Source organism: Natator depressus, chromosome 9 (genome assembly GCF_965152275.1).
Source record: "Natator depressus isolate rNatDep1 chromosome 9, rNatDep2.hap1, whole genome shotgun sequence".
NCBI classification, from domain to species: domain Eukaryota; kingdom Metazoa; phylum Chordata; order Testudines; family Cheloniidae; genus Natator; species Natator depressus.
The window spans coordinates 31757691-31785479 of record NC_134242.1 but is presented as its reverse complement, the minus strand read 5'-3'; the positions used below and the strand labels follow the sequence as shown (position 1 = coordinate 31785479).

General features: G+C 41.1%; 2 protein-coding genes across 2 annotated transcripts in view; one reads left to right on the top strand and one right to left on the bottom strand.

The window, feature by feature from the left end:
* Window positions 1-2212, bottom strand: part of ATR (ATR checkpoint kinase) — a 79404-nt gene extending 77192 nt beyond the window's left edge. The window contains exons 1-2 of the mRNA XM_074963836.1: window positions 2070-2212; window positions 1079-1170 (exon numbers count right to left, since the gene is read on the bottom strand). Coding sequence (XP_074819937.1) covers window positions 1079-1170; window positions 2070-2128 — 151 coding nt within the window. The 5' untranslated portion in view covers window positions 2129-2212. The remainder of the gene's footprint in view (window positions 1-1078; window positions 1171-2069) is intronic.
* A 1112-nt stretch (window positions 2213-3324) lies between these two features.
* The window catches only part of PLS1 (plastin 1), an 85395-nt gene continuing 60930 nt past the window's right edge, over window positions 3325-27789 (top strand). Inside the window, exon 1 of the mRNA XM_074963834.1 lies at window positions 3325-3916. The gene's annotated coding sequence lies outside the window, so the exon portion shown is untranslated. The remainder of the gene's footprint in view (window positions 3917-27789) is intronic.

Genomic DNA, 27789 nt, shown 5'->3' with positions numbered 1-27789 from the left:
TGGGGTTCTGCACCCGCACCTTGCAACTCCTGCCGCAGCTCCAGGCACTGAGCTTCCTCCTCTGGCAGCTCGGGCTCAGGGCTTCCGCCCCTCTCCCCCGCACCAGCCGGGGCTACCACCCCCCTGCAGCTGAAGCAGCCAAACTCTGGACTTCTGCCACTTCAGCCAGAGCTCGGGGCAGCCTGGGCTCGGGGCTTCTGCCCCCCAGCCACGGCTCAGGGCAGTCTGGGCTCAAGGCTTCAGCCCTGCAGCTGTGGCTCGGGGCTCCTTCCCCCAGGGCTCCTGATGGGACTCGGGGTGATCCAGTTGGGGCTTCCACCCTAGGGCTTCTTCTGGGGCACCCATTTTTCTGGCGGGGCGGGGCTCCCAAATTGGCCAGGGGCCCCTACCTTAATCTGTCACTGGCTTGGACTAGCAGCTAGGAGGCCCCAGCTGGGGTGCTCCTAGCAGCATGGGGAAGATCCTACCCACTTCCACCTCCAAGAACCTCCTGTAACTGCAGGAAACTCAGAGATTGCAGCCTAGGCAGCACAGAAGTGAGGGTGGCAATCTTAGAACCCACCACAACAACTTTGCAACCCCCCCCCCCGCCCCATGATCCCATTTTGGGTAAGGACCCCCACAGTCACAACAGCATGAAATTTCAGATGTAAACATCTGAAATCATGAAACTGACCATGAAACCCTCTGGCCATGAAATTGACCAGAATGGACCATGAATTTGGTAGGGTCCCACTCATCTGCAAGTAAGGGTTTTCAGGTTCTGAACCTCAAAAGTACATTTTACTATGCAGAAGCCTTCATATTTAATGCATCATAATAGCTGTTTATTTATTCTGACAATTACAGTTTAGGTTTAAATATACTATTTTATATTATACTAGTAAGTACTTTGTTTTATATTTTACAAAAATAATTAAATCAAGACAACATGAGACCTTGTTCTGTTACTAAATGTGTGTTGAAGTGAGGGGAAGAGAGCATCAAGTTTTTGATGAGAATGTACAAAATGCAGATTAGCAGGGTTCTACAGTATTTGAAGGAAAGGGATATGCCACTAAAAACCTGCTTTACTTACCAACATCTACATCTGTAAGTATTCTGCCAATGAACTGGCAGAGAATGTGTCTTGGCTTCTGCACAACAGTATTATATTCCTCTGGACTGGCACTAAATTAAAAATAAAGCTAGTTATAAAATGTATATTACCACCTGAATACTTTTTCATCTTAAAGTTAAAAAGACCAGTTATTTAAATTGTCTGAGCAATACAATATTATACACTGAATTTCAAATTTGGCATTGGTTCCTTCTAAAATCTTTAAAATCAGAAAAGGTTGTACTATGTATGAGAGAAGCAGGATTGTCAGCTACTGCACTGAGATGCAGCAAATCTGGTTTCTATTCCTGGCTTTCCCACAGTCTTGTCATGTGACTTAGAACAATTTAACATCACTGTATCTTAATTGTCCTCGCTGTATAATGGTACTAATAGTACTTTCCTACTTCATAGCATTGTTGTGAGGATAAATCATTAGCATTTCTGAGGTGCTAAGATATTGCAGTGAGTGAGCATCGTAGATAAACCTATAAACAAACAAGTGGTCCACAAAGCTTTGCAGAGTTAAACAGCACAAAGACAAAGTTAATAATAAAACAGTAGCAGAGAGACAGTCAGAGGTTGACACTAAAAAGGGCTTCGTAGATTTTAGAATAGAAGGAGAGTAGATGAGGCCAGAGAGGACTGTGCCAGGAGTTCAACCATCATGATGAGGGATTTTTTGCACTAGCTGTTTCAAATAACATGTAAAGCGCTATTTCTAGTTGGTTTTAATAGCACGGCATGTAAATCATCATCACAGCCTGGGGACCCAGCTGCCATTGCAATATAAGGAAGCCATGCTACGGCTCTGCTATAATGCTGGTCTCGGGACCAGCGTTGACAACCAAGCGTTTGCTAAGTGGGTTTTCACGGGACATGGCGGAGCTCCAGCAGGCGCAGCCGCGGGCTCCTGCCTCTGAGGCTAGCGGGGAAAGGCGGTGTCTGTGCGGGGTCGCTGCAGACCTACCTGCCCAGCTCCCTGAGGGCTGGGATCATAGAGGCTAGCTCCAACCCCTGCTCGGCCATTGCGGCGAGCCAGCCTCGGCCCCAGCGGCAGTAGCCTCGCAGGCTGGAAAACGCCGCCACTAGCGCCGCTCTCTGAGGCGGGAGAGAGAGAGCTCTAGACGGTGCCCGGCTGGGCTCAAAACGACTCAGTCAGTTCCTAGCAGGCCGTAGAGTAAACGCGTTCTCCTTCCTACTTGCTCCCTGGTAGAGGCTGGTCTATTGCTCTGACGCGCCGCACGCGCAGCTTTGCCTCAGCTAAGAGCAATACATGAGACAAATCAGTGAAGAATGTATTCAGCACAGCCTTTGAGGGCTGAACAGGAAACACTTTTTAACAAATACATAATTAATCTACTGCTGCTAATTCACTGCAGATCAGCAATGTGCTGGCTGCAGGTGTTGTACATTCAGGGTTTAAAAGTGAAATTGCAGAAATAGCATAGTCTCTAGACAGTTTGTTCACCCCAGTTGATCAAATCAGCATACCGGCAAGTATGCAGGGATCTTAGTATCTTTTATTGCTACGGGGATGCCAGCGCCCCAGTTTCTCTGTCTCAGATACACTGAATGTAGTGGCAATCTTCTTTTTCATTCACTCCAATATTGTACAGAAAATATTTGAAGCCATTCAATCCAGATAATAGATTTACAAGTACTATGTATTTATTCACCTGATTTAAAACTCAAGCAGTTTTTTCAATCCCAAATTTTAATTACCCTACAGAGATTTGTCACTGCCAACAGCAACCTATCAACTTTTCAGGGATCACGTGTATAAAACAAAAAGAGGGAGGGAAAACGGTCACAAGAGAAATAGGAATGTAGGAAGTTCATCATGAGATGGAAATCATACTTTGTAATCATCAATAACATTTTTCTGCTTCGTGAGCTATTTTTTCCCCGTTGGTGTCTAGTAATGAAAGGGGTCTGAGGTAAATTTGGCTCTAAAATTAGGTCTCGTGGATAATTATGCAGAGAAAGTTCCTTCAAGTCACCAGCAGACTCACAGCACAGCGCAAGTCTGAGGCGCTCCCTCGGAGATTTAAGCGGGAGGAAAAGTTCTCAGACTCACGGTTGGTTTTAGGCGTGTGAGCAGCAGGGTAGTAGCCTAGATGTCAGATTTAAGGGGTCGCTGAACCGTGGGTTACTCAGTGCAAGCTGACCAGTATGGGACGCCCTGGCCCAGGATTATTTTTGTTTGATCATCTCGCTATTCTTCACTACACCGGAGCGAGGATACGCAAAACCGGGGCTCTTATTCGGGAGGCAGCCAGCCCGCTCCTCCTGCTCCCTGCCCGGAACGGGGGGCGTGGACTCTGCCCTGCATCAGCCCATGTTAATACTGTTTTTGTCAAGAGAGTTTTAAAGCAGTGAATTCTGTTGCCCTATGATGCCCCTGCGCTAAGAAAATGCCACCCTCCGGGTTACCTCACGATTTCCCAGCAAGAGCAGGGCCCCTGGTTTCCCCCTCTATCTCTCTCCTCAAGGGCAGGGATTCCTAGTACCCACCCCACCATCTCCCAACGACTATTTAATTCTTTCAGCCACAGGACTATCTAATGAAGACACTGGACACGGACACATTGGTAGTGCCACTCAGTCCAGCCCAGCCCTCTGGAGGGAGCTCGCCACTCGGAGCCGAGCCCCACTCCAGGGACGCAGTAGGATTGGCCTCTGCAGCTGCCTGTCCAGCGGATGTTCGGTGGCTCCCGGCAGCAGGTGTCTAGTTCGCAGCAAGTATTGTAGCAGCGGCTGGCACAGGCGCTGGAGCAGGAGCAGGAGCAGGAGCTGATACAAGACCAGCAGCAGGTAAAGGGGTCTGGACAAACCCTTGTGTTAAATGTGCCCTCCAGCCACCTTTTGGAGGGAGAGGGGGTGGGTTTCCTTGGCTTTGCTGACAAGATGCATTTACTGTGGTTCCCAGAATATCTCCGGCACTGATCAACTTTACGCTTTTTACAATTCATTCTAGCCAGCCAGCTGCTGCTCTCATTGGGAGAGTTATATTCAATATATTTTAAAACACTCAGGTTATTTTTAAATTTTCATTTTAATCATTTTAAACAAACAGACTTTAACACATAAAGTAAGAAAAACAGAATAAAAGCCCCCAAAAGGCGCTCTCAGCAAGTTGATCATGAGGAACTAGACCGATCAGATCTCACCTTGACCACCTGCTTCCTCACACCAGACACCAAATTAAAGGTATATTTTAATAGAGTGAATAGGTTATGATGGAGAATAAGGAGCTCTGATGAATCATATATCGCCCTACATAGTGAGTCTGCAGGATATGGAAACAAAGAACGAGTTTTCTCAGTGTGTGAGTCTAAATGTAGATATTAATAGCCAGGAGACTAGGCAAGAGGGGATCGTAGTTTTGATTTTGCTTTTCTAATTGGGACATACTGTCTTTATTGTATTTGTTTTCAATCATATGAACGTCTTGCTTGCATTGTTTATGGTGTTGTATGTAACCACAGGCTGAAATAAAATCCTTTTTGTGGGTTCTCTTTCTGGTGCCACTTTCCCAGCTCTGAATGTTGAATGTTGCATATAAAACAGACAAGGAAATGAAATGGATGTGTCTGTGTCCCAATTTCTGAATCGTTTTAAATGAATTCTCTTCAGGAAGTTGTTGGGAGTTCACTTTTCATTCATAACTGGTCACACTCCTCCCCCCCCTTACATGTAATATATACAGCTAAATTTAAATATCTGTCTGCTTGATCTACCCTTTCAAGATCAAAGCCCTATTTGATATGATAGGAAGGAACTGGGATATTTCAGGAGACTTTCAAACACGCAATTGTATTTAATCTTTATTTTTTTAAATTATTTATTGCAGTATTGGCTGCTAGTTGACCATATATACTAACCCCTTTGAGTGTCATTCCCAATGTGCAGTCAGAAGCCCTAAGCTTTGCCTGGTGCCTGCCATGTGGCATCAAATTTTGGGATGAAAAGACCAGAGATCAGATTAAACTAGGGATCCAATTTGCAATTTTCTGGTAGGCATATATATATCTGCAGAATTTAAGCTTTAATTTAAAAAACAATTGTCCAACCCTTCGGGTTGTGAAGATAACCTTCCAAATATGAACTGATGCAGCACTGTTTTCCTGAGTCTTCAGCTAAGCAGAAAAAATAGAAAAAAATGTGAACTGCACTATTTGTGTTAACTTTGTACACAGTGGCAGTTCAAATGTCAACATTATTAACTGTTTAATTGCTGGTAATTTTAGGAAAAACATCTAGTTATTTTGGGACTGTAGGACCAATGTGGGTAGAGTATTAGTATTTTTTTAATTCCAATCGCAAGCCCAGAGAGGGTGTATAGCACACATTTATTAGTCCATAGGGTACATAAGAGCACCACTAGGACACAGAAGTGCTTAAATAAGTATTTTTCCTTACAAGCCTCCTAGTCCAGCAGTGAAATCACAATAATGCATTTATGACATATATTTCTATAACATTTCACTGTGTCATAAATTCAGGATTATATATAATTTCATTTTAATATAGAGCCAGCTACGAGCATATGCCAATTATGTCAGTATGTGATACTCCTGCTGTTTGTGTGAGTGCCTCTTCTATGAAATGGCCTCACCCAACAGTCCACCACAACCAAGTCCCCTGACAAAATATGAAAAATTAATTGTGGGATCCTAAGTTTCTCCCACTTGTCAAAGCTATCCCTGCTATTTCCTTCCAAGTGATGTAACCTTATTGCCAAATCTCCCTGTGCCTGCCCTGCCCTATTGCTAAAACTCTCCAATATTCCCCTTATGGCAAGAAACCTTGACCTGCTCCATACTCAAATCCCAATGTGCTATGTGGGCTATGGAAATCTTCGAGAGCAGTGCTACTCAAAGTGGTGGTCCGCGGACCCGTGCCAGTCAGCGAGCCATCGGCTGCCGGTCTGCGTGCACATTGGGAAAAAAAATTGCCGGTCCCCACATCAGATAGCTTGAGAAGCACTGTTCTAGAGGCTCTATATGGCTTACATTTTACAGGCCCCACAAAACCCAGAACCATCCCTGTTTCAGTATCCTTTAGCAAAGACCAGACAGACAATAAATGGCTCAGTAACTTTTTTTTTTTTTTTGGCAAGGATCACTTCTTCTATCTCCCTCTGCTGCCTTTCTCATTTTCTTTTGAAAGTCCCAGCAAACTCCTAATTAGCATTTGATTTTGTATATTAATAGACTTCTATTGTAAGAAACACAATCCTTAGATAAGGAAATATGTGTCTCCCACCTACTGTCTGGAGAAGTTTGTCTCAAGACATGACTGATCTCCCTTTAACTACAAGGCCTTAAGAACATAATTTACAATGTGTATATACATATCTTCTTACACACTATCTGCACATACATCTCACAAAATTATTATCATGACCAGTGTGACACAGACTTTCATTAGAGGCCTTACATGACATTCCTTGGCAGATTAGTATGTAGACACAAGGCCTTGTAACACTTATGTACCTCTGAACCCTCTCCCAGTTGGTACAAAGAGGTCCCTGGGTCACAACCATGTCACTGACTCACCTGAGCCAGGGGGCATCTTGAGAAATGAGCTTGCCTAATTTTCAGGAGCCCAGTTAATGTCTAACTCAGGATAAGCCACCTAAGCCTTATTCTCCACAAAATAAATCATAAGTCTCTCATTGACCTAAACAAAAAGTACACTCAAAATTAGTCTCTGACCAGGCCTGACTTCACACAGAATTGACCTTTAATAGAAGCAGCCAGCCTTTTTTATCTGGCCTGATGGGCCCAGGTTGGCCTCTGCCTGCCTTCTAGATGCAGGACGACTAAGTAGTTCTTGTTCCTCCGGCAGCTGACCCAAGGCAAAGCCTGAAGGGCCAAATTCACTGCCCATCTCTTCTTAAAGGGCCACTTCCGAGGGCAGGGACACTAAGGCAGTCAGGTCTTTGGCAGGAGGCACAGAATGCCTGGTATACTCCATCATAAACCAACGCACAATGCAGCTGCTGTGCTGGCATTTGCTGCATTAGGGAATGTTGACCCAGTGGAGGATGGCATGATGGTCAGACGTGCTCAGAGCAAGGGCAGTCAGGTTGGTGGAATGAATACCTGGGCCTTATAGATACCAATTTTATGTGAGAGCAAGGTTCTGATTATAATTTATCAGTTGTATAGGGCTACAAGTACACGTGATAGCCATGTGTTTACCTGAAGATTTATTTCCAGATATGGTCATGAAGGTTTGCACTAACCTATCTGACAGAATGGATGATTGCCATGTAGATTACACCGTTTCCTGTACGTCATAAAACTAGAATGGAATGGCACAAGTTAAAATGAAAGTAAAATCCAGTCCTTAAAATGAATCCAAGAATTGTAATATTAGTTTGATTACCGAAAGTAGAATAAGAAATAAATAAAAATTGATTAGAAGAAAAAATTTTAAAATAAAACATAAGGTAAGGATTGAAAACTAACTGGCTACTAAAAAGCAAATGGGTAGAAATTCAACTATATGACAAAAGCTGTTACAATAGATAGAGCAAGGAAACAAAATATAACACATCACAAACAAAAATGTTTCTTGTCTCTTTTGTTTTAGATCTATATGTTATCTATATAAGCCCTGCAAACACTTATGCTTTAGCTTAATTTAATTTACATGAGAAGTCCCACTGATTTAAATGGGTTTACTCACAGTGTAAATTTAAGCATATGTGTAACTGTCTGCATGATTAGTAAGTTATTTGGGGTTGGGATTGGACTTGCATATTTGTAAAGCATCTAACACCTTTTTGGGTGCTATAAAAATTGAATTCTGCCAAGCCTATTTATATTTTTATTTTTCATATATGTAATTTTGCTGGATAATATCAGTGCTTCACAGTTGCTGGAAATTATGGAGGTAGATCTGGAAAATTATTAAATAACAGTAGATATTGAGATTTAAAAAGTTAGAGATTCATAAACTGTCAATATCATATGTCAAAATATGCAAAATAAATGTGCTTAAATCAACAAATTATACCTGTTTTTACAATTAATTGAATTGGAAGGGTGGATTTTATGTTCCCAGAGCTTCTGCATTCCACCAGCATAAAATCAAAAATACATGGGCTTTGTGTGTATGGAACAGATTTCATTTCATACAAAAGTTTGCACCTATATCCTTATGTTTAGCACCCATTTCACATGCCAATAGCATCCAGGGCCTGCCTTTTTATACCAGTGACTAATTAAAGAGAATATTTTCATAGCACTCAGAAAGACATGTGGTATACTTATGGCAGAAATTTTTCACATTCTTGGGGGTAATTGTAGCTGTGAGAAACCAAACAGTCATTGGATCTAAAACTGATCAACACAATGGCCTGGATGATACCTGTAATAGGATCTGATTGTAGAATAATCACAGTAGCTAAGGAGCCCATGTATCCTGACATCTACTAGGAAGCAATACATTCTACATGCAGTACTAAAAAAAGAAATCTGGTCAAGCCAACACCATGACTTTTGGGTATAGAGGATTTGCGGAGGTTTGTCAACCATGTCCTATAGAATGTCATAACACCAATCCATTTCAGCCTCAAAGTTCAAGCACTTGACTAATGCTCATCACTTATTATGGTATGGAAAAGGATATTTAAAAAAACCTAATGTTAGTTAGATGGAATTATATAAATAAGGAGTTCTGGTTATTAATATAAAAGACACCACCACCTTTGAAATCTATATGATGACTACAAGTCTTAATAGTCTTTCATGTCCGATTTTATTGGGAACCATTTCGACCTTATTGGAGCTATTCATGTAAAAAAAAGGGGGAGGGAGGGCAGCAGAATCAAACATTTAATAAAGGGGACTCCTCTTCTGCTTTCCCATGTATGTGTGATATAATTACTAGTTACATGATTTAATCTTTGGTTCATTGACCCATTAGATTATACTGACCTTTTCAATGTTTTCCATTTAATCAGAATGGGTGTTGACACCCATGTACCAGCAATCATCTTATTATACTATATTTGTTTTTCATACTACTAAATATAAAATAATGGATGTGTTCCTGGTTTTTTTTTAGACTCTGAATTATTCTAGTTAGATGTTTCTAAAAGGAATAAAGATGATGCATTATAACAGCTCATCAGTGAGATTACAGTAGATTAATTTACAGCATCACTAAGCCTCAGGGATAAATTATTTATAAAGGAAAAGAAATGTGTATGTGCTGGTGGGGAGGTGATTATCATCTTTCTTCTGGTGTTCTCTTGTGCATGTTCCCTTATCAGTAACAGGTATTAGCCAAAGCAATCTGCTCAGGTATCAAAGTTAGTGTAGTAATTCATTTAAAATTAGCTAACCTTTTTCTCCTACTATAGTCATTGGTAAATTTCAATCTGCATTTATGAGCCACCCTCTGGTAACACCTCTGACATGAGATAAAAGCTGACTTACCAGGCCTTATATGAAGATTTTATTTGCTTGAATGCTAATTTAAAGGATTTGTCACAGTATGAGCTGTAGGATTGAGTTGTTTTTGATAAGTAGATTTCAGATAGTAGGGACTTTGATCTGTATTATGTGTCACAACTCTCTTCAGCTAGGCAGCTGCATAGTACAAATTATTTTTGCAAAAAGCACAAGTCTTCCTTTTCTAAACAGGTTTAACAGAAAAAATTCTCAGTACATTCAATGTTAATAAATGCTCTAAATAAAACCGTGCTTATTCAGTACAGTGGTACAAATTGCTAGCCAAATTCTTTCTTCGTTTCTTCTTTGCAATTCAAATCTGGCACAGTGCAATTAAACTACTACTCTAAATTGTACTTAAAATGTATGATTTTTCTTTGTGAGGAAAAATGGTTTCTGGATTTTCTTGGCAGATTCTTTTCCCATAATTATCATTTGACTGACTGATTTTGCCCCCTCCCCACGCCCCCCAGTGTACAGTTGGTGAAAGCCTCATTACACTGAGAAATGTTCCATCCCTCCCTCCCACTGAGATGGCTTACAGACGTTATCCTGCATATTTTAATTTTCTTAGTAGACTTGGTATCTTTCTGAGCCCTTCTAGCTCCTCTTTGAACCTGAGCTTTCCTCTGGTACATATTTATTCAAAAGAGATTTTTGTTTATGCCACAATGGCCAATTAGTACTCTAAACAAAAACAGTTCATTGTTCCTACCCAGGCCCTGAATGATATTATCTTAAGCTCTAGGGTACAATTTTTAAAAAATCAATTTTTTTTGTTAATCCACATTTTTTGCGTTCCTCTTTTAAATTTTTCTGTATTAGCCTTCTGAATTTCTATTTACTTAAGGGCATTTCTGTGTCAATATTTCAATTTCTTACAGTATTTGTACCTGCTTTGTCTGCTATTTCATTCCCTGTTATCCCAATATGCACTGAGATCCCAGCTAATTCTACACATATCCCCAGCTGCACTACCTCTGTTATTAGAAATATAATTTCATTGATTAAATCACTACTCCATAGTGAGACACCCTTTTAATCACCATAAGGCCTGAAATTGAATTTTTTTTAAAAAAGACTGACACTGCTGGGCATACACATCCATCTCCAGTTTAGTGCTAGCCTAATTGCTACTAGTTTGGCTGTCATGACAGCTACAAAATTGGATATTCTTTTAGATGTACTAATTCAAAATTTTGGTATGCAATATGCTATACTTTTTCTGCTTTTTCTTTTTCAGACCCACCTGTATATATTAGACAAAACTGACTCCACTTTTCATCTATATACTGATAGATTTCATTTTTAATACTAACATCTCTTTTTTACTCTTAAATTTATAAAATAAATTGAAATTAATGTTTGGACATGCAACTTTCCATCCATAATTAAATTTTCCCATGACTAAAAGTTTTGTCGTTGTTTAGTTTTTCCTTGTCTTTCAGCTTGTGAATCCATACTTTAACTTGAATGGATATGGAGTTTTAATTTTGTGTGTTATAGTTTGCCTATCAAATTCCTAACAATACTCATATTTGTTTGGTACTTTCATCATTACACTTCCCATTAACTGTGGCTCAGAAAGCTAGGTCCAGTAGTTTCATTGGTAATATAACTGGAATTTCACTAGAAGCTAAAGGTGTTGTAATAAATGGCCCCATTTTGGCCCCAGACCAGTCCATACAGTCAACAGAAAGGGCTACTTTTCTATGGTATTGCAAGTGCTGGTGGATCACTGGGGTCATTTATTTCATCGACATCATCGCAGGATGGTCAGGGAAGATGCATGACGCATGCATCTTCAGAAATACCAGCCTGTATAGAAAGCTGCAAGCAGGGACTTTCTTTCCAGACCAGAAGATTCCAACTGGGAATGTGGAAATGCCAATTGTGGTTCTGGGAGACCCAGCCTACACCTTGCTCCCGTGGCTCATGGAGCCTTACACCGGGAACCTTGACTACAGCAAGGAGCGCTTCAACAACAGGCTCAGAAGGTGCAGAATGATTGTTGAATGTGCCTTTGGCAGATTAAAAGTTTGCTAGTGGTGCCCTTTTTGGCAGGTTAGACCTGAATGAGGAAAATATTCCAATGGTCATAGCAGCCTGCTGTGCTCTGCATAACATTTATGAAGCTAAGTGGGAAAAGTTTCTGCGGGGTGGAGCGTGAGATTGGTCAGCTGGTGGCTGCTTTTGGGCAACCTCATACCAGGGCTGTTAGAGGGGCTCAACAAGAGACTGTTTGAACAGGGAGGCTTTGAAGGAGCATTTTGACAGTGAGCCCCGGTAATGTCTTTCTGTAATGTATTGAGCCAGGTATTGCTTTCTTTTACAGGAGTATGACCTTTGTAATGATTGCTGTGTGTGCATCAATTTTACTTTACAATAGCACTGATTTGCCACTGTGTATGAACTTCAGCAGCAACCAGCCTGTGTAAGAGACAAATAAAGATTCATTTTTTCTATATGTAAATTTTTATTAAACATCTATACACACATTTCTGTTTTCTAGGGCCATGACAATGAAGAGCACGTTTTGCAATGAAGCTGTCACAGCTGGGTATATATCCAGCTGTCATTGTGAAACATGTTCCTAGGGGTGGAGTGCATGGATTACTGCAATGGCACAGAAACATGCAAGGAATATGACGGGGGCGGGGATTTGGGAAGGGCATGGAAGGCTGTTCTGTATGGACTGCAGGGAGAGGCGAACATGGATATGTTCAGTCTGCAGCACAGGCAGGGACCTCAGCATGTCCATTTGGTCCTTGAGCAGCTATCTCATCTGCTCCTGCCCCTGTTTCCTCTCCTGGCTATCCATTCTCAGTTTTTCACTGATAGCCTCTCTCCATACTCTCTGCTTGCTATCAGCAGCAGCAGGTGATTGCAGCACCTCCCTGAACATGTCTTTCTTACTCCTCCTGGTTCATCTCCTTATCAGATGGAGCCGCTCAGCTAGTGTGCAGGAGGAGACCCTCAAGGGCCATCTGCAGAAGCTAAAGAAACAATAGACAGAGGCACTATTGTGAGTGCACTCACAACCTTGGTTCATACAAGTTAGATACACCACTTTCTCAGTTTCCACTGGCAGGCACACAGCATGGCAAGAGCCCTAACCACAGTGAGTTTCGCCCGGGGGAGAAGGGGCAAGATAGGCCAAAGGGAGAGGGGTTTCAGAGGGGGAATCATTATAAGTGCCTTGGGATACTATTCTGAACACTGGCACTGTTTTCCAGAGGCACGGGTGATAGAAGCTGATATCTCACTCCTGAGGGTAACTGAGGATGCAAGGGTGCAGCTCCTGCATGTTTGCAGCTCCAGATGGGGTCTGTATGCTGCTTGCCTGTGTGCTGCTTTGGTGGCTGCAGAAGTAATTGCTGACTGGCATGGCAAAGTTTGCTACCATGGAGGAAGAAACAAGGCAGCCCTCCCAAGGACTCTTTGGTAGAGGATTGCAGAACACCTCCAAGAAAGTTTCCTAGAGATATCTATGGAGGATTCCCAGGATATCAACAAACTTTTCTGCAGGGCCCCCTCTGCCTAGCTGCACAGGGGAATGAGAAGCAGATGCAAACAGTCATCGTGTTGGTTATTTCTATCCCTCTTCTACCCTGTGAGGAAAAAAAGCAGAGTTCTACCTCATTTCTCCCTACAGTATCAAGCCACAATGAGTACTTACCAGAGCTCCCATCTTCTGCGGCAGGCATGCCAGAGCCAGGGTGCTGGGACTGGCTAGCCCCCTTCTGAGTTATAAAGAGGTCCTGGCTCACCACACCACTGGAAGACCCTATCACCTGTCCCCATCCTCCTCCAACTCCACTTCCTCCTCCACCACTTCATCCTCAGGGCTGACTCCACTGGCTGCTGCCTTCAGCCCCAACGAAGTATCCAGGGGGCCGTTGCCACTGGAGGTGGCTGCTTGTAGAAGCAGCATATCTTTGGTGACACACCAGACTGATGATAGGTATCCCTTTCTTTCTGATACGCCTGCCTCAGCACTTTGATCTTAGCATGTCCCTTTTGTTCTGGGGCTTTAAAGGGGGGGGGGGGTGGATGCCTGTGTACCTGGCTGCAGGGCAGCAGAGTTCAAACTGGTGACTAGAGCGGTCATGATGGGCATTGTGGGACACCTCCTGGAGGCCACTTAGGGTGACGTAAACAAGGCAATGTCTACACTGACACTGCGTCGCTCTGACTTTGTCACAAAAAGCTCTATGCCTCCCATCCAGGTGGTTTAATTATGTTGGCATGGCAGGAGAGTTAAATTGATGGGAGGAGCATTGCAGAGTGTACACCTCCACTATTTTGTTGATGAAAGCTAACTTCTGTAGACAAAACTCTGTAATGTAGATATGACCTAAGTATTACTTCCTCAGGTGGAATCCCTCCCTTAAATGTAATCAGCACTGCTGTTGATGGCTTGCTTTCTCCTCCTTGTTTACTAGTTAGTTAGTTGCTAACTTACTAACCCTTTATCTTTTCCTGTGCTTTCAGTTATCTCACAGATCGGCAACCTTTGGCCCATCAGGGAAATCCGCTGGCAGGCCTGGATGGTTTGTTTACCTGCAACGTCCGCAGGTTCGGCTGATGGCACCTACCACTGGCCGCGGTTCGCCGTTCCAGGCCAATGGGGGCTGCCGGAAGTGACGTGGGCTGAGGGATGTGCTGGCCGCCACTTCCCGCAGCCCCCATTGGCCTGGAACGGTGAACCGGGGCCAGTGGGAGTGGCCATCAGCCGAACCTGCGGACGCTGCAGGTAAACAAACCATCCAGGCCTGCCAGCGGATTTCCCTGATGGGCCACGTGCCAAAGGTTGCCGATCCCTGAGTTATCTCATAACTAATCAGTTCTAATGGCACTCCCTATATTACTCCCTTTGTTTCAGTCAAATACCTTGGTATCTGGCAAATTATTTTAACTTCCCTAGCATTTATGCTCTTTATTTTTAAATTCAACTAAAAGATCCACATCTTGCAATCTCTTGGTTATTACTATATCCCCTATGTTTTTTTTAATCCACTCAGCTATTTTCACAGGATTAACACCACCTAATCTTATTTCTTTGGCTAGGGATTGTGCAATTATAACATTTTCATTTGTTTCCTTCCTAAACTTTGCTTTTTTTGCTGATATCATCATCATCTGGTTCGGCTTCTACTCTATTCTTCCCCTCCCCACCACTTTGTATCCATTCTCCCTCTCTAATAGACTCTCTTTCAGTTTCCAGAGTGACTTAATTTGGGGTCAGAAAGTCTTCCATCTCTCTCAGCTGTACCCCAGCCTTTTCAGCCTCCTGCCAGCGCATTAAACGTAGCCTCTTCTGCTCTGAACTTCCTCTGTTTATAGTAACCTACCAGTTCCTTTCCCAGCTGGGACTCAGGTTCATTTAAGTCTGGCCCACGCTGCAGGTGCAGCCAGATAGCAAATTGGATAAGCAGGCCCACATTAACCCATTCAGGACCTGCGTGGGGTACACACACCATCATACAGTGCTGCTCCTGATATCATGCAAAATAGTCAGGAGAGAGTAATATGAGGTCCTCCTTCCCTCAAGGGGCTCACTGTGCAGTTTCTGCAGTGCTCATAGTCCTTGCCAGCATGGGACTGATTTGAGAACCTGGAGTTAAGATTCCAAAAACCAGCACAGGATTTGGTCTCTGATGTTATATTTTGCCTGCAGTTCTTTATTTAGCATTACTATTTTCTAACTGAATAAATATGGAGGTAAGAGAAATAAAGGATAATTCAGTTTTAGTCATCACCATCTGTAATAGTAATTTGGCTGTACTGATCAAAAATTATTCTCTATGGCTCTGGCCCCAGTCCAGCAAAGCACATAGATAGCTTTAAGCCTGTACGCAGTTCCATTAAAGTCAATGGGACTACTTATGCGGTTAAAGTTACACATGATTAAGAGACTTATTAAACTGGGGCCTACAACCAAGTTCTTGAAGCTGATGTATTTGATCCTCTCTTATTTTGAGAAATGTGTGCTCAGTTTTAAGGATCAGACCAGAAGAGATTTCTTTTTCTCAGAATTTTCAAAAAAATGTCATACCATTCTTAGTGCCATTTGGATGCGGGTAAATACTACTGAACAGTTTGTGAGAGTACCTACCACCCAGATACTGTGGTTCTATAAATGCCTTGGATAAAACCAAATACAACTTGACTGACATTAACCTAAAGTGCTATGTAGATCCTGCTATGCCCTTGCACAATGGAAACTTTGCTTCTCTGCATGTGGAGCACATCAAAACTCATCATGAAAGGATTCTACTTAAATGAAAAGTTGGGAAAATATTTCATTCACCTGTTGTTACATTTATTCATACTTTCAAAATGACATACTTTGTGGTTAACAAACACAGTTATAAAACAAGACCGGAGATTATTGACAGCAAAATAAGAACAGATTACATAGCATTAAATTCTACCCTAAATTACAATCACACAACTTCACTGAAGTTAATGAATCTACGATTGTGAAGGTGAGAGCAGATTTAGCCCTCTGTGGTACACTGTAACATGTTTGATCAACACAAGCATCATGAAAAGGGTGCAGAGTGACTTAAAACTTCTTGATCTTGAAGTTCATATATTATTAAATGTTAGTAGAAAAATGTTCCTAGCATCCTCTTTCACATCTAGCACAGACTGTTAGCAAAACTTATATTACATGTGTTGGTCATCTAACTAAAATGTATATCCAGATATTGATTAAAGTGCAAAAGAGAGCAACAGAACTAATCTGAGGTATGTTTGGTCTGCTTTGCATTGAGGAAAGACTCCATGGCAGTGGCCACACTGGACTTTGTCCCCTAAAAGTTTCCAGTGTTGCCACCAGCAGTGCCTCTCCCCTGGTAGGAGGAATAGCAGGACATTTTCAGGAAGTCTATTGTAGACAGGGCCCATGAGTTAAATGTGTTTACCCTTCAGCATAGGATACTTAGAGAATTAATAGATTTTAAGGTTAGAAAGGACCATTATGGTTCCTGCATCAAATGCATAATCACAGAATCCTAGAAATGTAGGGCTGAAAAGGACCTCAAGAGGACATCTAGTCCAGCCTTTGGTGTTAAAGCAGGATCAAGTATACCTAGATCATCCCTGACAGTTGTTTGTCTAACCTGTTCTTTAAAACCTATAATAATGGGGATTCCACAACCTCCCTCAGAAGCCAATTCCAGTGCTAAACTATCCTTATAGTTAGAAAGATTTCCCAAATAACTAATATCTGGTTGAGCTAGAGCAGATCTTTCAGAAAGATATCCAGTCTTGATTTAAAGACTTCAGGTAGTAGAGAAATCCAACACATCCCTAGGTAAGTTGTTCCAATGGTTAACTATCCTCATTGTAAAAAAATGCACCTTATTTCTAATGTATGTATTTGAAAATATGCTGTGTGAGAACCGCATTAGGCTACAGCCAAGTTTCAGCTGTATTTAAGTACAATTTTTAAATTCAGTTATAAGCTCTAATTTAAAACTAAACTCTTTTCTGGGTCTTATTTAGTGGTGTATATTAGTAGATGTATCAGATTTCCATCACATATCCCATTTTGTCAGAGGTTTAAAATTTAGCTGTAATATTTTTCTGTAGGCTGAAACTTGCCATTAAAGCATGATAAAGGCAACTTAGACTGAAGACTAAAAGTCTGTTGTGAATTGGTGCAGTCAGCCAACAGTTAATTGTTTTGCATATTATTCTTTTCCTGTAAGTGCAGACCTCCCATAATGTTAATACTATTATAGTAAAAAACCCAAAACACAACAAAAAGCCAAACAAACAAAAAACAGCAAACAAAAATTCAAAAACAAAACCAACTTGAGCTTTTGCCTGCATGTGCTGTAAATAGATTAAGATATTCTCTCTTGTAAAACATATATACAAAGGGAAATGCAACAGCTTCTTTGTATCAGGGCTTTTAAAAAGTGATCCCAAATTATGTTTAGGATTCCTGAGGTCATTATTTATATTTCCCCTAAGAACACCTCAGTTCTTCTCTCTCACTCTCAAAGCTCCCAGATCACAGAAGCCCTCAATTTGGCCAGGGAGGGCTGAACACAGCTCTCTCCTAAATCCATCAAAGCTGCTCTGAATAAAGGCCAGTGGGGGCAACTTGAGAGCAACACAAGAGGTTACTACCTCTGTGACTCAACATGGTGTCAGTGCAGAGCTACCACTATCTGCTAGGCCAGCCTAAGAGAGGTCCTGAGATCAAAATTCAGGACAGCCAGTCCCCCAAGTGGCAATCAAACATGCTACCACTTGATGACTGTCACCTGTCAATTTCCTTTTTAATAAGATTGTACTTGACAGCCTCACCATTTCTGTGCTTTGAGATGATATTAGTGAAAATGGCTTAGAAATAAATACACAGATTTGTGTTGCATCACAGAATTCCCTCCAATAAATATTTATGATGGTGATTTACCTATGAAACACACTACTGTGTCTTTTTGGTTATTCCCTGTATAAGTGGCCACTGTGTTTTTTAGTAAGCAAATGAATTAAAATCAAGGTATTACACTTAATAGGATTGATCTACATCAGGGGTTCCCAAACTTTTTCTGCTGCTTGTGCAGGGAAAGCCCCTGGCGAGCCGGGCCGGTTTGTTTACCTGCCGCGTCCACAGGTTTGGCTGATCGTGGCTCCCAGTGGCCGCGGTTCGCTACTCCAGGCCAATGGGAGGTGCTGGAAGTGGTGGCCAGTACGTCCGTCGGCCCGTGTCACTCTGCACAAAGCGGCGGAACAAGTTTGGGAACCACTGATCTACATCATTGTTTGTCTACTCTGTTTACATATGTTGCTCCAGAATTTTACAGCCAGATTCTGTTTTCAGTGGGACTATTCATCAGAGTAAGGTATATAGTAAGGGTGGCAAAATCTGGCCTACAGTGATTTGAAGTGAAAATATAAAAGGTAAGCATAAGTTTTAGTTTGATAATAGATAGCAGTAATATCGTAAATAGTTCATAAACATTGCACAGAAGTTTAAAACTGTGAACTCCTCTCTATTTTAAAAATAAACATATAACTTTAAGATGTTTTATCAACTAATTTAAAAATATAATAATTTTCTAATGTCCAGAGCAGAGATTTGGGAATCAGGGGATCTAATTTTTTTCATGGCTCTGTCATTAACTAGCTATGTATTGTAGCAACCAGGCAAGGTACTAACAAACTTCAACAGGACTTTATTTTTAAAGTGGAAACCTCTTTACCAAGCTGCTGCTGCACCCTCGGTAGCTCTCACTCCACCTCCTCAACTTCCCTCCCCTCCTTCCTGCCCTTTCAAACTCCCAACAGCCAGTGCTCCCAGTTCTAATAATTACAAGCAGCATCTAAATACCACATTCCCTCCTCTCTTAAGAAACTCTCCCAATTAAAATAAACATTGTTGTTCTAACCACAGGAACAAATATGAAACAAGGCACTATACTGTTGGCAGAAATATTACACTGAAAACACTGTAGATACTACATAACATAGTCTCTAGTCCAGACAGATGGTCGTCTGGGTCTGACAGGCCGTCTCTCAAGCCCCAGTTCCAATGCAATGTCTTGTTGTGTTGATACTATGGTGAAGTCATCCAATGCAGACTGGATGTTGGCATAATCTCCTCTTAGTGCATAGGCAGGTGCAAGATAAGAAGCATTCCATACCCGCCCATCAGAAAGTCGATAGATGTAAGGTCCCTTATTCTCTAAGATTTTAAGAGGAGCTGTGAATTTAAGGTCCCCTTTGCGTAAAATTCCAGGTTTTTGTATTCTAACAAAGGAACGACACTCAAACTTTGGTTCCTTAGCACCCCGCCTCTTGTCTGTGAAAGCCTTAGACTTTGCTTGGTTCTGTTCAACTGTTTTTCTCACATCATCCTTGTTTGGGGCATCAGGTCGTGCCTTTAACAATCCAGCAATGTTCAGTTTAGAATTCATCTGTTTCCCATGTAGTAACTCTGAGGGTGATCTTTGCATTGTGGCATGTCGTGTAGCCCGGTATGCTTGCAATAATCAGTAGTGAAGGGTATCCACAATTGCCCTTGCAGTTTAGCCGTTTGCAAACTCTCTTTCAAACTTCTGTTAACCTGTTCGATTTCTTCATTGGCTTGACGGTAATATAGGGATGGCCTTCTGTGTAAAATGTTCCTTTCTGCTAGAAAAGTTTCAAACTCCAGGGAAGTAAATTGACTACCATTATCTGAAACCAGTTCTTTGGGATTACCTTCCCTGCTAAAAACTGAAGAGAGGAACTTAATTACTGTAGCAGAAGAGATTTGCGATGTAAACGCTACCTCAGGCCATTTACTGAAATAGTCTATTAAAGTGATGGCATAATGGCAGTCACTTGGAGCAGTATCAAAGGGTCCTACAATGTCAACCACCACTTTTTCCCATGCAGATTCAGGAAGAGGAACAGGCTGTAATGGAGGGGTGCATGTCACTGCTGTCTTATCATGCATTTGGCAAGTGACACAGGATTTTATGAGTGCTTCAGTTTGAGAGTCCATCCCTGGCCACCAATACAGATCCCGTAGTCGTTGTTTGGTTCTGACAATTCCTTGATGAGTATCGTGTGCCAGGTGTATGAGTTTTGACTGTAATTCTTCTGGCACAAGGAGCCAGTGTGTACCTCATAGAACACAGACATCAAGCAAAGAAAGTTCATCCAGAACTCTAAAATAAGGCAGCAAAACTGGGTCAAGGTTTTTAGGGTGACTGGGCCATCTCTTTGTCAGAAATTCCCGTAGTTTTTGTTGAATTGGACATGCTGAACAAGCAGCTTGAAATTGTTCTCTTGTAACTGCAGTGAGAGTGCTTGTAATAAGCGCAACTACTACATCCTCATCCTCCGGTGGACCATCTGGTGAAGGCAAAGGCAGGCAAGAAAGGCAATCAGCCACCACATTTTGGTTTCCAGGCTTATATTCCAGTTCATAATTGAAAGAGAGTAGTCTTGCAGATGGTCTAGCAATACGATATCCTACTCTTCCCAGTTCTTTCGTGGTGAGCAACGTCGTCAAAGGGCTGTGGTCTGTGTGCAACTTGAACGTGCGGCCCCACAGGTAAGTTCTCCATTTTTCAGTAGCCCAGACACAAGCAAGTGCTTCTTTTTTGACTGTAGAATATTTTCTCTCAGCATTACTTAGTGTCCTTGAAGCAAATGCAACAGTCCTCTCTGTGTTGTCTTCATGAAGTTGTGTGAGGACAGCCCTAAGTCCATAATCAGAAGCATCAGGAGTGAATAGTGCAAGTATTGGACTATGTACAATCAAGTCTTTCACTGTTTCGAAACTAGCTTGTGCATCCATTGTCCACACTAAGGTTGAACTTCTCTGTAGTAATTCTCGTAATGGTTCAATGACAGAAGCATAATTGGGAATGAATTTTGCATACCAGGAGGTAAGACCCAAGAAGGAACGTAAGGTTTGCAAAGCTGTTGGAGGCGGAGCATTTGAAATTGCCAGGATATGATCTGGACCAGGTTTTAGTCCAGCCTGTGAAATTGTATGCCCCAGAAAGGAGAGTTCAGTTTGTCTAAATTTGCATTTGGACCTATTGAGCTTGAGGCCTGCTTTGCTGATGCAGTTTAGTACAGACTGCAGGTTATTGTCATGCTCCTCAGAAGTATTTCCATACATGATAATATCATCCAGATACCACTGAACTCCATGTTGATTCTTCAGAATCAATTACATCATTTTTTGGAAGGCACTTGGGGCAGATGCAAGACCGTATGGAACACGTTTAAAACGAAATAGTCCCTCATGTGTAACAAATGCTGTGAGGTCTCTGCTATCTTCATGCAACATAACCTGGTAGTATGCGGTCTGCAAATCAAGAGTAGAAAACATCTTTGCTCCATGGAGTTCTGCAAATACTTCTTCTATGTGAGGAAGAGGGTGACTGTCAATCACAATAGCTTTATTTGGCTCCCTTAAGTTCACACAAAGGCGAATGCCTCCACCCTTCTTCTGCATCACTACTGTAGGTGAAACCCTTTCCGAGGAGTCCATCTTCAATAATGTCCTTTTGAACAAGTTTTCTAAGTTCCTCTGAAACAGCTTCTCTGACTGCAAATGGTAAGTGCTGTAACTTCTGTCATACAGGCATCACATTATTCTGCATTTTAACTTTATGCAGAAACCCATAAGCACAGATGAGTTTCTCTTCAACCTGGTGTTGGGTCCCAGCTGAAACCGGTGTTTGTATCACAACAGTGCTTTGCTGAGGAAGATCAGTTCGTCCATTAACTACTCTGAGATTTAAAGCAGCCAATAAATCTCTGCCAAGGATAGGAGTGCCTTTGTGGACAATGTAGAACTCTGCAGTTACACAGCCATCACCAAAAGTAACTATTGCTGGCAGGCAGCCATGTACTGGAATATGGTTTTTCAAATAGCATACCAACTGAAGTTTGGGTTCAGTAAGAGGCACATCTTTAAAGCAATGCAAATAGATGGAATCAGGTAGTATACATACTGCTGAGCCAGTGTCCAACATTAGCTGAATAGAGTGTGATTTGCCTGAGGGTATGGCAGAAACGTTTACAGTGCACTTTATTTGTTCTGGAATATGTGCAGTAGTGATTTTGTCCATGCTCAGCACAGTAACATCTGGTATTGTAACTGCATGCACCTGTTAATTGAACTGGCTGCTGCGACATACTTTAGCAAAATGCCCAATCTTTTTGCAATGATTGCACTGAGCTACTTTTGCCAGACATCCTGTGTAGTTTGCAAGGTGTCGTGGGGATCCACAGTGAAAGCATGCTTTTACTGTATTTTGAATTTGCTGATTCGGTGGTTTTCCATTAGTTTTACTCTTGTAATCATTTGTCTGCAGCGATAGTGAACTTTTCTGCAAAGGAGTCACAGCCTGGACTGTGCCTCCTGTATCCATACTCATTATTTTGGCTTCAGCTGTAGCTGACTCAATCTGAGTTACAATGGTTATTGCTTTTTCTAGTGTAAGTTGTGGTTCTAAAAGTAAGCGTTCTCTTACACAAAGCATGCTTGTTTTCTCAATGAGCTGGTCTCAAATCATCTCATCTGCCATATTCCCAAAGTCACAAATTACAATCAGACTCCTCAGGGAAGCAAAATACTGCATTATACTTTCCTCTGGTTTCTGCTCATACTGGCGAAATCTGTAGCGATTAGCTACTACATTGACTTTTGGCACAAAAAAATTCTTTAATGCAGTGAGTGCAGTTTCATATTTATCATCTGTAAGGGAAAAAAGTGTAAAATATACACTGCCCTTCTGCTCCAAGGCAGTGGATTAGCAGAGCACACTTTCTTACTTCAGAAATCTCTGTACCAGTGATTTCAAGCAGATAAGTCTCAAACATATGGATCCAGGCAGTAAAAGCAATTGGAGGCTCACCTGGGCTTTGCAGAAAGGGTGCAGGTGGGTTCAGAGGCAGAAGATCCATCCTCGTTACCAAAACGTGTAGCAACCAGGCAAGGTACTAACAAACTTCAACAGGACTTTATTTTTAAAGTGGAAACCTCTTTACCAAGCTGCTGCTGCACCCTCAGTAGCTCTCACTCCACCTCCTCAACTTCCACCCCCCTTCCTGTTTCCTGTCCTTTCAGACTCCCAACAGCCAGTGATCCCAGTTCTAATAATTACAAGCAGCATCTAAACACCACATTATGTAATTCTGGATAAATTATTAAACGTCTGTGGCTCAGTTTCCCCATCTGTAGATTTTTGATGATAGTAATGCTCATTTATGTAGAGTGTTTTGATATCTTCAGTTGAAAAGTACTCTATAAGAGTCTGATCCAGCACCCATTCAAGTCAATGGCAATGCTCTCACTGACTTCAGTCGGAGTGGGATCAGAACGTTGTAAACTAAATGTCTAAAATTTACGCTTATGTAAATACAATGAAATAAAACTGAAAGAGGAATACATTTCTTATCTGAAAGTCCTCTCTCTGAGAACTATGTGCTGCCCTTGTAGGGGAGTTGAGTTGTCAATAGGATGATAATGAGAAGCATACTTTATTACTTTATCAGCAAGAGGAATTCTTTGTATACAATTTAGCTTTGCTGCATGTACGGAACTTTGCTTCCTCAAGTGCTAAAAAATGTGTAAGAGCTGTCATAGAAAATTTGTTGTGCTTGGTTGAAACATTCCACTTTAATTTGGGACACTCCTGATTGATTGATTGATTTATATTGCAATGTTAGAAATGCTAATACAATTAACTAAAAAGCAAAAAGACATTACAGCAAATTGGAAAGGCTGTCATTATTACTATTATGTCTTGCAAACTTGGGGAATATTGTAGCATTATATTCAGAGTATGAATCTGCACAAACTGTTACACATTTCATTGTTAGGCATTTTAAAAGCCTATTTTTAAACAAGGATATTATAAATTTATGTTGATATCCAGAATACTCAGAATCCAAGTTTAGCTGAGCGAAAAGTCAAAATGTAAACTAAGGATGATCTGAGTAACAGGCTTACAGGATTTGAGCTATAATAAGTATAGTGTTCTATAATTGGTAAGGTGAAGTTAAAGGCATATCTTTCTTCACATTGTGGAATTCTAAGTCATTAATTTAGAATAAACCTTTAGTAGACCTTATGCATCTGATGGTGCAGGAAGACTGATCCTGAAACCTTTAAATATCAAATAATGTCTTTACAAATTTTAAGACTGCATTTTAAGTTTATATGCCCTGATCAACAATCTCTGCGAGGTTAGTTTTCTTCCACTGCTGGAAAACAGAAAATAAACTCTCTAATGCAGCCATGCAAAATTATACTCATTAATTTGCCACAGGTTTATAAAATATTAGATGTCTTCATTGCAACAGTAAGGATGGATGATTTTGTGACTCTCAGACTGCTAAGTTTTGATCCTGATTTTGCCTTGCTATTATAATGTATCCTTGAGCTGATTGCTTTTTGCTGTGATCCAATGAGGAAGATTAAAATAAGATTTCAGTAAAATATACAGACTTTTCAGTGAAACCAGTCAACCTTTTAGCCATTGATAAAAGAGCCTGTACTTCCCATATGAAGTTAGCACAAGTATAATATACATATGTACACACTCATATATCAAGGAGAAATAGGGTTGCCAACCCAGCTCCAGGCTTGTCCTGGAGTCTCCAGGAATTAAAGATTAATCTTTAATTAAAGATAATGTCATGTGATGAAACCTCCAGTAATTCATCCAACCAAAGTTGGCAACCCTAAGGAGAAATAATAGGGCACTGTCAAGATTGGGTGGGCCAAAATATTACTTTGTCCTGTTTGTAAAATTTTGAAATTCTTTACTTGTATTCATCCTCTCTAGAATGCTTCAATGCAAAAAAAACAAAAAAACCCAACTCAGCCTATATAGGCACCCCTATAAATAGCAAATCAATGGAAACAGGTTTTCAAAAGGACTCAGGGCCAGGTTTTCAGGTTGTCACCACTGGGACCAGATTTTCAAACTGCTCAGTGCCTAGTAGCTTCCACTGTGGCACATATGGCTGGATTTTCAAAGATTCACTTATATTGGCACTTAAATAGGAACTCAGGTTTTTTTAAATTTATCTCCTGATGAGGAAGAAAAAAATATCACAAAGGGAACAGATTCCCAATGTAAGCTTAACAGTAAAAAAGATCAGTTTTAAAAATTGTGTGAGATTAATATATGTCTGTGTTAGGTTATGTCTGTACTTAAAACGCTACAGGTACAAAGCTGCAGAGCTGCAGCTGTAACACTGTAGTGCTTCAGTGTTGACACTACCGCATAGTCTCCAACATAAGTGGATTTACAACAGCTCCTCCCTTCCTCCCTCCCTTCCTTCCTTCCTTCCTTCCTTCAGGAGAGGTCACCTGGCAGTGGTTGGCTGAGGAGTCTTTGCCTTTACCCAGGCCTTGCTTCAGGAGCTAAGGACTGGAGATCTGCTCTTCTTGTTGGTCTGCCACCAACTGAGCTGTTTCCCCCACATTAGCTAATTAACCATATGTTGCCCCATCATAGGTAACCCCCTATGCTCCACACACATAAAGAACAGGATATTCACTGAGTTTACACTCATGGAGTTTTTTATTAATATTTACTGTTCGCCTCACTCCAGAAGTGGCAAAGAGTTCGGTATTCAGTACCTAATAACCCTAGGGATCTACCAGAGGCAAGAGACATCTGCAATGCCACCAATTCCTCCTGCTACCATTTGAGTAATATAGACTTCCTCCTTGCAGCAGCCAGGAGCTTCTAGCCTCATGGGGAGGATGTTTCCCCTACTGCTGCCTTTGTTATACTTGCTCTGTTAATAAATATTGAGGAATGCCAATCTGCAGTATTTCTAAACCCTATCTATTCAAAAAACACAAATCAGACCACATAAAAACATACATACTTAGAATTATGAGATTTTGGAAGTTTTTAAAAATGAACAATTTGGGAATCATTGTATTTGTCTTCTGTTGTCTGAGCTTAATGGTTAACTTGGGCCACATTTTCAAGTTTTTCTCCACATCCATGGGGGCTAGAAACTTACTGTTTAAAAAATTAAAGCTGAGATTCTCACCTAATCATGTGGAGCTGGGGCTTTGAGGAAAAACATTAAATAAGATGAGACTCACAATAAAATCATCAGATTTGGCAACACTGAGTTTGTAAACTTTTACCAGGACTAAATTTATTTGTTTGATTATGTGGTACAGTACCAGTAAGTGAACTTCATTTTCGTTCCAAACAAACTGGCTTCTGGGTCTTTGAGCAGTAAAACTTCTCTTCTTCTTCTTCTTCTTCTTCATTACCAAACACTATTTATCAACCCAAATTTAACAAATATGTATCTTCTGAAGGCCGTAAACGGAATAATAGATAACATTTCTCGATCTGTCAAATCTGCAGAGGACATATGGATTTAAAGTATTGCCATTTCCACTAATTTTTACTTGCAGATTGGTCAAACGAGGGGGAAGGAGACACTTCCACAATGAAAAACATCCCAATGAATTTTCCATGACGAAAAATCCTGGCTTGCTGATAGTGTAGTATCTGATCAGTCTAATCTTCTAATAACCTTTTGAACCAAGTAGAGTTGGACAGTAATTAGCAGAATAACAAACGGCCATTTTCCATCTGATAATTAATAAGAAAAAGCTTCCTGACAATGTGAATTCACTTGGAACTATGTGTTTAAAATAATTGCAATGAATTAAATTTCCATACTTGTATATGTCAGATGTACTGCTGGAGGGAGACCTTTGTACTTTTGTAATACTATACTTAACGATCATTACATAATTAACTTCTGGGGTGACCTTAAAACAAGCTTCTTAGTATTGTCTAGCCCCACGCTGTCAGCAGGATTTCTAGTGATTGTAGTGGCCTAAGGACTCTTACTTCAGAGACTAGCAGAGATCAGGCATGTTGAGAGAGAGACATATGGTTTCCTGGAGAGTGATGACAGCTACACCAAGCTTAGACCACCCACTGCCTATCATGCTACTTGTTCACTGGTAGTTTTGTACATAGGATTTTAAGCTGTCTAGTGCTAACCACATTAGTATTGTCATATCCCAAAGAGAGGGAAAATGGGTCATAATTATCTTGTCTTAAAGGACAAATAATTTCTGAAGGTATGACTGGTATGGAAGGCTAGATTCTTCCGTGAAAAACATTAACTGAGTACAAGCTTAAACAGCACGGAATCTAGAGCAAATAGAGGCATGGGAATGTGGGGGAAAGGGATTGTTGGCTGGCAAAAGGCATTAAAGAAATATGTGATGTTTTAATTACAGAAAAACTTTTGTAGTCAGGTACCATTAAGTAAATTGCAGTAGTTTGCTGGATTTCACATTCCATTAAGAAACTCTGGAAAGATGATCTATACAGCACTAAAGGTGTGTAATTGTAATTTGCTTCTTGCAGCGGCAAACATTGATTGTGAAATGTATTATGATAAGCACTTACTGGGCAAGCAACTATTAGATACCCTTGGGAAGGTATTACTGTTTAGTTTTAATTTCTTTTATTCTCTTTCTGATTACTTTCCTCCTCTTATTATATATGTGTTGGGGTCAAGGTGATATTTGACTGAGGTAGGCTAATGTTTGAATTGAATAAGATGAAGGGGTGTATCATCACTTTTAGACATGGGATATTTAAAGATGAAGTATGGTCTACTGGGTAGAACAGCAGATGGTAAGTCAAGATTTTTGCTGTGTTGCCAACTCTCATG